At 53.8% G+C, this 12,030-nt stretch overlaps 1 protein-coding gene across 7 annotated transcripts in view; it reads right to left on the minus strand.

The window, feature by feature from the left end:
- Cacna1a (calcium voltage-gated channel subunit alpha1 A) overlaps positions 1 to 11,691 on the minus strand; it is a 214,131-nt gene extending 202,440 nt beyond the window's left edge. For 6 of the 7 annotated variants that reach the window (XM_060392357.1, XM_060392356.1, XM_060392358.1 and 3 more), the window contains exon 1: positions 10,564 to 10,863. In XM_060392357.1, the coding sequence (XP_060248340.1) occupies positions 10,564 to 10,862 (299 nt within the window). In that variant the 5' untranslated portion in view covers position 10,863. Of the gene's footprint in view, positions 1 to 10,563 lie in introns of all 7 variants that reach the window. The other variant, XM_060392361.1, reaches the window with a different exon arrangement.
- Positions 11,692 to 12,030: the final 339 nt, after the last annotated feature.

A 12,030-nucleotide genomic window follows, 5' to 3' on the forward strand; every position in this document is an offset into this window, starting at 1 on the left:
GACGTAAACAGCAAAGACTCCAAACAATAAGATAAATGCCAAAGCAGCAGAATAGAAACATATGAAACGCCTACTATGTGTCATACGGCAATCCAAGCATCAGGTCAGAGAAGCCCAACTGCATCCATCATGCACCCATCTCTCTGTGAAGAGTCCATTATGCTGAGTGCTGCCCACTGCAGAAAGCACCACCTGAACTAATGCAGTCGGTCAGTCATCCGAGATGAGAGCCAGTAAAAGCCTGAAGCACAGACTGTGCATCGCCCTTAGCCCACCGTGCGATGTCGTGATGGAGTATCGCATGCTGGGTAATGTATAAAGGAAACAAACGCATTTCTCAAAGCTTTGGAGCCCAGTGTCAAAGCACATCTATGAGGGTCATCACGCCGCATCATCCCACGGCAGAGATCAGAAACGCAAGAGAGAAAGCTTCAAAGAAGGCGGGTGGGGCTGGGGGAGAATCATCCTGTCACCGGAAGCCTATTACCCTGACAACAGCATTAACCCATTCACAAAAGCAGAACCCTCAGGACCTACTCATCTTTTCTGTCTTTGCTGTACATGGGATGATCCCAGAGCAATCACTCCACACAGCAAGCCACACCCCAAACCCCTCAGTTTGGGGGAACTAGGCAGGGACTCTGCCACTAAGTCTCACCTCCAGCCTCTCACTGGAGGATTTTAGGCAGGGTCTCCACCTCTGAGCCATGCCCTGGCCACTCACGGGGGGTTCTAGGCCGGAGCTCCACAGCTGAGCTGCCTCCATCTCTGCCTAATCACCCCTTACAGACATCACCTCTCCCCCGGGACTCAAGCTCCACTCTGTCTATGCCTCCATGCAGCCACCGTCACTAGCCCAAACCACAGGTTCTCATATACACACACGGGCCTGGAGATGATTGAATGGTCCAGTCTTGCAGAAGAACCACTTACAGACTGTGAGATTTCTTGAGACCAGCCTGTGGGTGGCTGGTGTCCTCTAAACGCTGACAGCTCTCAGCTGATTCTAGCTGAAACTTGATGCCCATGCACAATCTCAAAGAACACCCTGAATTCATTCATTCCTGGACTTAGAAATTATCCACTCATCACATTAACACTGCTCCTAAAGGCAAAGGAGATAAAAATCACATCAAACTGGAAATGCCCTGAATGCACATCAGACAGGATAGATAAACTGTTGAGCTAACCCAGAACGTAAGAGGGCAGAGGAAAAGAGTAAACAGTGTGCCAATACACACAAAACCCGAAATGAAGCTCAGAAGCGAGTGCAGGCCGGAGAGACGGCTCAGTGGTTAGGAGCTCCTGCGGAGAGCCCAAGTTCAGTTCCCAACAGCCACATGGTGGTGGCCCATAGCTCAACCAAAAGACTGACTGCCTTTGAGAGCCTGGGACCAGGAGTGGACATGAAGAGAAGTCAGTTTCTCCACTTCAATAGTGTGGCTGGGTGACACAATACCCAACCCATCCATCCCCATCCCCCAGCAACATGAGTAACACAGCAATAGCAGCAGCAGCTGTAGTAACACACACCAGACCCCAGAGGCCCAGGACACTAAGTCTGTCTTCAGACTGTGGAGTCCTACTCTTTTTACAAGGGGATTGTCCATGCCACCTGCGTATTTTATATCCTTCTCCCAGTTCTGTGGATAAAGGAGCCCTGCCCTCACTGAACAAACAAGGAGGCTGAGGCAGCAGGTGTGAGGGAGGAGGGCGTCTGCAGCCAGGCTGCCCATCCCTACCTGTTTCCACTCTGCCCTGTCCTCTCTGCTCCCCTTCCCTCCTAATCCAGTCCTCTCTCAAGGAGGCGTCACAGTGGCAAGTACAAACCTCACGTCCCTCCCAGGGCCTAGGACTATGTGGACAGGAAACTGTGCAGGTGAAGGTCTCAATAGCTTGGTTGGCCAGACTCTGCCAAATCCCACAGAACAGGAACTGCCTCAGCATTGCTCCTTTGATTTAGGAGTAGCTGGAGGTACCAGGGATGAAAGGCAGGGCCTCCTGCATGGAGCAAGTGCTCTTCCACTGAGCCATGTCCTAAAGTTTGGTTTAAAGTCTTATGTTCATTTCATACAGTCATTCATATAAAATGCACAGGTCCAAGGTGGAAAGCCCACCTGTCAGAGTGAGTGGCGTTTGTCAGCATGACTACGCTGGACCCTGTCATAGCCTCAGGGCTTGCAAATGGGAGCAGCGACCAGCAAACACCTTTAAGAGCTAGAAGCACTCAGAAGGCGGGCGTAGAAAGATTACAAGCGCAGGGCCTGGCTGCACAGTGAAACCCTCTCTCAAAATAAAAGGTAAAAGGAGGGTTGCCGCTGCCGCTTGGTGGTAGAGTGTGTGGCAAGCATTTGTAAGACCCCATTTCCATACCTAACACTGGGGGCGGGGGTGGAGAGATAACCCAGTCCGCAGTGTTTGCCTTGCGAGCATGAGGACATTAGTTCAGTCCCCGGAACACACATAAGCCAAGCATGGTGGCATGTGCTGGTCACTCCAGCACTGAGGAGAGGTAGAAACCAGAAAGATCCCCAGGCTCGCTGGCCACCCAGCCTGTCCTACTTAGAAAGCTCCAAGCCACCTCTCCTATCAGTGGACTGGGGAATGGTCCACTGATAGGACACAGGGGGAGAAGAGGGAAGGAGGGTGGGACTGGGAGGAGATGAAGGAGGGGGCACACCCTGGATACAAAGTGAATAAATTGTAATAAATGATAATAATAAATAAAAATTAAAAAAAAAGCTCCAGACCAATGAGAGCCCATGTCTCAGAAAACAAGGTGATGGCTCCTGAGGAGTCCTGCTGGAGGCTGACCTCTGGCCTCCACACACAGACACACACGCACTAAATAAACACCAGATAAATACACAGTCAAAGGAAGACCCGTGCCAAACAGAGCCAAGCTACGCCTGATGGGAACCAGATGACCAAAGTCAGCTTCAGCACTTCCTGGCAATGGCCTCTCACAGCTGCCCCTAAGCAGCTTCCAGAAGCAGTAGGCCTCAGAGAACAACTTAGCTTCTTAGAGAGAGGTCACTGTCACCTGGACAGCCACTTTGGTCACTTAACAGTCACTGGATAAAATCTTGTCCTCTCTGTTGGGTGTGAATAATCCATTGCGGGGCTGGGTGTGGCAGCTCACATCTGCCTCCCCAGTACCCAGAAAGCTGAGGCAGGAGGAACACAAGTTAAAGGCTAGCTTAGGCCACCTAGTGAGACCTTGGCTCTACATAAACAGTGGGAAACAAAACAAACAAACAAAACCCAGCGGCCTAGACCATAAGGCCCTACAACTGAACTGGGAGGGTCACTCCAGGGAAGCGCTAGGCTGCGTAAGCATTGATCCCCAGAATCCACGGAACATCCAAGTGTGGCAATGTTTTATCCTGATGGTAGAGAGGTGGAGATGGCTAGCTCCCTGGGCCTTACAGGCAGCCTAGCTGAACTGGAGAACCTAGACCCCTGGAGAGAGACCCTGTCTCAAAAACTACGGTGGGCACACCTGAGCAACAACATCCAAGGTTGTCTCCTGGTGTCTACAGCCACTTCATCCATTCATAAACACGAATACACACACACTCATACATACACACACACACACACACACACACACATACACAAACACACAGACACACACAGAGATGAACACATACATACACACACAGACACACACACAGACACACATACACACACAGACACACACACAGACACAGACACACACACAGACACACATACACACACAGACACACACACAGACACATACACACACAGACACATACACACACACATACACACACACACAGACACATACACACACACATACACAACACACACGCACACACACACACACACACACACACACACACACCAAAGTATGTGTGGCCCCTAGGTTCAATCTCCAGCACTCAAAACAAGAATGAATGAATCACTGCAGACACCAACATCCTCATTTGCTCAGAACTGATGGGCCTCAAACACCCAGGACAGGTAACTGAGGCAGTTCACAGTCTGCCCGCCTCACCGCAAGAACAGTCCTTTCGTTCTTCACTTAGATAGTCATGGTAGACAGAGATGGGAATTTGGGGAGGTATGCTCAATATGCTCTTTGTTTTGTTTGGGTTTCCCATACAAGGTCTCATTGAGGGCCCATCCTGACCAGGAACTCAAGATCCTCCTGACAGATGGGCCTCCCACACCAAGAAAACTCCTAAATTCTAATCCGAGGTCTGAAGAGCGGCCTTTGGTGGGTCTACAGTGCTCACCCAAGGATGGCCACAGAAGCGGCTCGGGCCTTTGGTCTCATTCTAAGCTGCTCTCCTGACCGGCTCTGAAGGACAGGACAAGAGGTGGGAGGAGGCCTCAGGAAGCTAATTACACAGTTCAAACCCTCACCCTGTCACCCCTGAGGGAGGGACTGAGCAGCGGAAGGGAAGTAATTTTATCTTAGACCGAAGGGAATCGAAAAGTGGGCCAAACGGGCATGAGTTTTTTTCCCTTTCCCTGAAAGCTTCCAGAAAGGGCCAAGGATGCACAATGTTTGAGGGATCTGTTAGAAACAGCAGACTTCTGCCCAACAAATTCACATTGGCCCATCTTGGGGACACGACACGGGGAACCCAGACGTGGAAGCCCGAGACTATTATTTCATCACTTGGGAGGCAGAGGCAGGAGGATATGGAGTTCAGCCCCATGAAACCCTGTCTCAGAAAAACAACAAACCAAACCACACAACCACCTCACTCAAGACCGAATGACTCTGATTTCTGTTCTTTTGTTTTGAAACTTCCTTGACACGCCAACCATTTTCTCTTCAGTCTCCCCACCCCTGCCCCAAGAGCCCCTGAAGACACTAGCAGAAGCAGCCTCCTTACCACCAAAGCATGGAAAGGACGCCCCAACACGAGAGGCTCCAGGGAGTCTGACACAGGGCTGGGCTACCCACATGCCAAAGAATTTCTGGTTATTTTGTTGTTGTTCTACTGAGGATTTTGTTTGTCTGAGAAGGTGGTCTCATGGAGCCCAGACTGGCCTCCAACTGTGGCTCCACAGCCGAAGATGACTCTGTACTTCTGACCCTCCTGCCTCCACCTCCTGAGTGCTGCTATCACAGGTGTGGGTTTTGTGACTGTTGGGCCAGCACTCTCCCAGCTGAGTCTCTCTGTCCTCTTCAGGGCTCATGGCCCCTTCTTCAAGAGCTGACTCTTGGAAACGCATTAGCTGCATGAGAGTGGGGCCAAGGAAAGCCTCCTTATGGTGGCTTCATCACAGAGGGGAATAGGTATGTGTTCAGTTCTGTGGGGCAGCAGGGAACAAGGGTGGACACCCTAACACCTGGCAGACAGCTTGCTTTTCGTCTCCAAAGGCCCTGCTTTCAGCTGCCCAAGCACCACTTAGGAGACCTTCCCTGGCTTAACAGCCTGGTTCACAGGCCCCAGGCCTCTGCCCAGAAAACCCCAAACATGGAAATATCAGCATAGGGTCAAATCGGATGTTGCAGCAGGTAGCATGTGGGTGAAGACAGACCCTTCTTGCACTCACTCAACAAAGGTTTAAGGTGACTCAGCCAGTGCAGCTGTAACAAAGGAGACAGAGTGATGGAGCCTGGCTTTTGCCACCACAGAAACAAGGACCCCTTCTAGTGTGAGCTCTTGAGCTCATCCTCAGTCGCACTGACATGACCACTGTCCCCATTTCCTAAAAATCTCAGTGTCTGATAGCTTCCACCTTGCAGCCTCATGTGATGTGGAACTCAGGATCTGGGGTTTGATGGATAACAGACAGTGGATGGTCTTCTGTGGTCACTATGGAGGACAGTTTGGCCATCTCAACTCCTGCAAAATTAAGCTGGCTCCTATCAGGAAAGGCACCTCTGCCATCCCTGCGTATTTACCAAAGAGAAGTGAACTCTGTCTCCCCAGTGTTCCCGATAAAACCTGGACACCAGCACTGACAGCCACTCTGTTCCTAATCACCCACACTGGAGACATCCAAAATGTCCTTCATCTGGGACAAGCTGTAGCCCATCCACTTCGAACTACTTAGCAAATAAAAGGGACAGCTTGAAGCATGGGGTGGCTCACACCTTTAATCTCAGCACTCAGGAGGCAGAGGCAGGTAGATCTCTGTGAGTTTGAGGCCAGCCTGGTGTACAGACTGAGTTTCGGGGCAGCCAGGGCCACCTAATGAGACAGGGCTCCAGTGGGCTGGGGGAAGAGGGTAAGCCAATGATATTCAGACTTCCAGAGACCTGAGTGAAGCCAGGCTCTGACGGCTCCGTGCTGCTGCCTGCCTCCCAGCACTGGGATGGAGTGGATCAGGAAGGCAGGCAAATCAAGAGGCTATGCCTCAGAAAATCAAGAGCTAGGTAGCTCAATCATGGAGCTCTTACCATGCAGGAGTTCCCAGATTCCATCCATAGCACTGAGAAGAAAAGGAATAAAGCTAGTGCACGCTTCTATTTCTAGAACCTTCTAGAAAAGGAAAAACTACAGAATGGAGATGAGGTCACAGGTCACAAGGGACTGGAGATGTGAGGTGCTGACTCAGAAGAGAAACGGAATATTTTAGGGAGATGGAACTGTTCTGTATGTCAAATGGGGCACTGGCTCTGTAGCCCACGCATCTGTCAAAACTCACCAAGCAAAACACACAGAAGACAAGGCCTGCTACAAAGAGATCACACCTCGGTAAACCTACTTTCCAAGAGGAAGGGAAAAGACAACAGGGTGTGTTGGGGGGACCTGGAGACCACACACACAGCCCTGAGCTGGCGAGAGGGTTCCTCAGAAGCACACTGATACAATTCCAGCACTCTGGAGAATGACACATCAGGGCCATGAGTTCAAGATCAACCCGGGCTATATAGTGAAACTGGTCTCTACAGAGGGGGAGCGACTCCTGGATGAAAAGGCAGAGTCCTAAGCCACATCTCAAGGCCAACGACAAACCAGAACCATCATTTTAATGAAACAAACCCTACCAACATAAGACCCAGAATCGCTAGAAACTCTATGGCTCAGGACATCCTTGCATCCCAGTAGAACTGTCTAGACCATTCTATGTTTCAGGTCAGGCCAAGTGTCTGACCATGGCTGTTACATGGGGGGGGGGGGGGTCCCATCGCACTTCTCCGTGCTGGAGGAGAGAGGCAATTAGCCAGTACCTGCAGTTCCCCTGATGCCACGGTGAGTCCAGGCTCCTTCTTGTCTACAAACTTGGACAATGTGTAATGAGAACAAGGCATATGTCAGCACACAGACCAGGCCCCAGCACTGGAAGAGTCGGAATTTCACACCCAGTGCAGGGGAGGACACTAGCATAAGGAGGCCTGGAAGGATGACAGTGACATTTGATGGAGCAGGTGGCATCATGAGGGACTGCTCTAGGAAAGCTGAGGTGCCCTTTATGGAGTCAACAGAGCCCAGCTCTTCAGGGGCCGTGGTGGAGGTGGGGAAGCTCTTCTCTCCAGTCTAATCAACCTTCCAGTGATTATATACAATGTAGATTGTGCTTGGAGTTCCTTACCCTGATACAAGACAACTCTTCTCACCACTGGCCTCCCTCCTGAGCTGTTGGGAGACAGACGGATGGAACCGAGGTGGCACACTGTCCCAAACTGGAAAGAAAGCAAGGCTCCACCCTCTAGCACACCCTCTAGCAGGTGTAGGAAAGAATCGGTGCCACAGTCAGCTCCACAGTTCTGCAATCCCTCCCCCTCCACAGACAGCAAAGACGCCACGTTTCAGATTGCCCCACAAGCCACACGTCAGAAACTGGTGGGGCCGCTCCACTCCAAGACCAGCTCAGAGGGAAATAGCAGACAGCACAGAAGAGGACACCTAAGGTAAACACCTGAGAGGCCACCACACAGTAACGTTCTGGACACACTTGTAGAATGAGAAAGTCTCTCAAAGGTACCCACAGAGAAACCAGGTACAAAGAACGCTGCTCCAGTGCCATTCACATGAGGCTCAAAAGGAGGTTGGAAGCTCAGTAATCTTGTTGGGATGTGACCCGAAAGGGAGAGAGGGAGGTCCTTTGGCCTGGAGGTTGAGCACTCATCAGTGATGCCAGACCCAATTCTTGTGCTTGTCTGTACATGTCTTAGACTTTATTCTTAAAAGACAAACAAACAAAACAAAAAACCTGAATGTATTTCAGCTGCTAAGTGCTTGCCTAGCATATGTGAGGCCCTGGTTCCACCCAGCAGAGTAAACCTGACGTGGGGTCTCACATCCCACTCAGCCACATAGTGAGTTTGAGGCCAGCCTGAACTACCTAAGACCTTTGTCTCCACCCCCAAAAATAATTTTAAAAAAAGTTTAGGGAAATTACTTAAGCACTTATGCTTTCAATGCCATAGTATTTGGATTTTTTTTTTTTTAAGTTAGTGATCTGTGTAGTGTCCTGACCCCCAGACAAGTCTATTCATCAGCTCCCACTGGCCTGAATTTCTTGACGGAACAGCCTCAGGAACTCTGTCCCTCCCTGTTCTCCCCTCCCGAAGCAGCTCTGTGTGAAAGATGGCCTGGCTTGGAGACTGACAGGCCCGGGATGGGAAACGCTCCCTTCTGGAGTGGGGCTGTATAATGCATTTGATTCTTCAGACCAAAAGGGAGCAGAGTCTCTGCAGAGGGTGGGAAACTACACACACTCATTCCAAAACTGCCCAGAAGCAAGTGAGGCCTGAGCTGGCCAAGAAACAGGGCTGGGGTGTTCTCGAGGTGCCCAGGGCTCAGCCACTACCCAGAGCTCCAGGATGGACGGGGGTGAGCCGAGGACAGGGAAGGGCTAACCAATTCTCCTGCCTCCTCTTCTAAGGCTGCAGAAAGGGGAAAAGCCATCTCAACAAGAAGGCCCATCAGTACAGTGACCACTCCCCACCCCAGACAGCCCTTAGAGCCCTCTGAAGGTGTGTTCTGAACCCCTGACATCCTCCAAGCCCCAGCTACTCACTCCAGGATGGGTATTAAAGTCACAGGTCCTCTGAACATTTTAGTGGGTTGGCAGTATTTGGAAGGACACACTGCTAGCCTTCAGGACCAACCTTTGCAAGGAAGAATTCAGGGGGCAAAATCCTGTCACCCATCTTAAGCACTGATAACACTGTGGTCAGGGAGACACCCCTCAAAAAAAAGAAAAGGCCTTCCACTACATAGACCTTAATTTTCACCAGTCTCCAAGTAAACCACTTGCTCCAAAACCTCCTGCTCTTGGTATAATTTCACAGCCCCAGGAACCGACCATCTGGAGCCCCCAGAAGTGAAGGCACCCATCCATGCTCTTTGAGCAGAACTCCAACAGCCCAGAGAGCCCAGCCCTGGCTGAGATAGAATGGCCCCACCCATTACACAAGAGCTAGAGACCCCTTGCAAACTCCGGGAACCTGACCAGCCCGGCTAATTTTGGCCCTCAATGGACTGGAGCCTGAAAAGCCAAGAGGCACATTTGGGCATGGCAGGGTGGCCAGCCAGCCTGGGGAGCAGGGTGTGTCGTCCCCCCCCCCACCGGGAATCTGGGTCATGCTTAGATGGCAGAGAAACCTCGACTCTACCCACCCGCGCCTGCCGGCATCTCCGCGGATGCTAAGCAAGCCCTCTTCCAGGTTTATGGAAAGCAAATAAGGACTTCATGGAATCAGAGCCCCTGTGTGGATCGCTCCTCAGCAAGGAAAAACAGTTCTTTGCCTCTTCCGCTTGAGTCTTTCATGGAACGGGGGTTGCCTACCTGCCCAAGATGTCCATATGGAGGCCGATCTTCCAGGTGCTCTCCGGAATATGAGAAGCTAACCCAAGTACACTATAGCAGCCCTTCTGAGGGCCATTTCCTTTGCTTCCTTGCTTTGGCCTTCTCTTCCACTGAAACATACTGAAGACCTCAGGTCTTCCCAGGCCATGGGCCTCACTAAGTGGATGGGATTATATTTCTTGACGCCCCAAAAGATAATGCTGAAGGGGCTCTGATCTGTGACACACCGGGTCAGAAGTGGTGTCCCCCAAACCACCAAACAGGACGGTCCCCAGACGCAGCTGGCGGCCCAAAGCTGAGGGAAGGCTCCTCCACGACTAGGCCACACACTTGGTACCCCATGCCTTAGGCCTGAGGCGCCCATCTGAGTAGAAGGCCAGGTTGAGAAGTTGGGGTCCTATTCGGAAGGGACTGAGGTGGAGCTCATGCGGGCTCTCTCACTCTGTAGCCCAAAGGGTCCAGGCCCTGGCCCAGCTAGGTCTCCATCAGAAGAAGTCAGACCCCATCGGAAAAGCCCCCATCAACGTCCCCGCGCGACCCAGGACCCAGACCTTCGGTCTCTGCCAGCGACCACTCACTCCCCGGAGTCCCATGCCTCCTAACTACTCGCAGGCTCACTCTGCAGCCGCAGCCCAGCAGGCCTGGAGTCTGCTTCCCTCAGCTCCGGGGCCCATCTCCAGCCCCTAGCCGCCGAGGAGCCCCCTAGCTCCCATCAGCCCCCAGGTCTCCCTCTCAGCCCTGCAGAGGGAGGAGGAGGAAGAGGAAGAAGAGGAGGAGGAGGGGAGGCGCAGCCGCCCGGGTTGGGGCAAAGGATATGGCCATTCCGTGATCTTTTTGGCGTATTTTCTCACCACGTTGTCTTCACTGAAGAGGAACAGGGAGCGGTTGACCGTGAGGCAGTTCTGGCGGACGGGGATGGGGTTGTAGAGGGCCATGGTCCGCGCCCTCTGCGCCATCGACTGCTTGTACATCCTCTGCGCTCCGGGCTGCCCGCCCTGCCGGCTGCCCCCGGCTCCTCGGCCGCCCGCGGCGCCCACGACCACCCCGGCGGCCGGCCCCGAGCCTCCTCCGCCTGCGCCGTAGCGGCCCGGCATCTCGTCTCCAAAGCGGGCCATTCTGCAAAGAGCAAAGGGCCTCGGGTTACGCGGCGGCTGCTGTTGCTGCGGCGAACGCTGCGGAAGCCACGGCCACCGCCACCACCACCACCGCCGCCGCTGCTCAGGCTGGCCGGGCTGTGGGGACGGCGGCTGCACCTGCGACTGCGGAGACGCTCCGCCGCCCAGCCCATCGGGCGGCGGCGCCCGGCCTCGGCTCGGGGGCTCACGAGCGGGACGGCCCGGCCGAGCCGGGGAGCGCGGCTCGGGACATGCCGGCAGAGGCGGTGACCCCGGGCGGGAGGAGGGGTGCGGAGGAGGGCGCGGGGGCGGGGCGCGGGGGAGGGGCGCGGCAAAAATAACCGAGGACGCGATCCAGGCGATCCCCGGCCACCCACTCCAGAGAAGAAGAAAAAATATTTTTTTTTTCAGTTAAAAAAAAATAGTGTAAAAAGATCAGTTTTTTTTTTTTTTTAAAGCAACGCTCCAATGCACACCCCCTTTAAAACGCGAAGTCTAAGCGAAGGACGTCCCCCCCTCCCCGGGACGCAGCGAGAAGCTTCAAATTCCTCCGAGGTCCGGGTCAGCTTGGCATCTTGCTAAAGGCGTGGGCTCGGCCCATTTGAAAAAATAAAATAAATAAAAATAAAAAGAAGAAGAAAATTAAAAAACGAAAAGCCAAAACCAGGTCTTTGCCACGGGAGGAGGGTGGCAGCGAAGGGTCTGCCCGTCCGTTCTGCTGACTTTCCTAGACCTGGAGCGAGCAGGAAATTCCTGACCCGCGGCAGCCCCTCCCCCAGGCCCCGCGCGGCGGGCGAGCGGGCGCGGGGGCGCGGGGGCGCGGGGGCGCGGAGGTCGGGGGGCCGCGCTGCCCGGTCTCGCGGAGGCCGCGCTGCTCTGATTCAGCAGCCGCCGGCTCCTCGCGCGGAAGCGTGTGTGCGCGCAGCGGGCGCGGCGCAGGCTGCCGGGGGAACTGCAGCAGCGCAGTCCTGAAAATTCCCCGCGGGCAGGGAGGCGGGCGGGCGGGCGGGCGCCGCGGCTCGGCTGCGGCACAGCCTGGCACGCCCCGGCGCCTCCCCCCTTCCCCGGCCCCGCGGAGAGCGCAGGCGAGGGGTGCGCGGAGGGAGCTGCCCGGCGGGAGCCGGGGCTAGACCGCAGCCCCGCACCCTGGAGCAAGACCCACCCGGCG

Source organism: Meriones unguiculatus, chromosome 10 (genome assembly GCF_030254825.1).
Source record: "Meriones unguiculatus strain TT.TT164.6M chromosome 10, Bangor_MerUng_6.1, whole genome shotgun sequence".
Taxonomy (NCBI): domain Eukaryota; kingdom Metazoa; phylum Chordata; class Mammalia; order Rodentia; family Muridae; genus Meriones; species Meriones unguiculatus.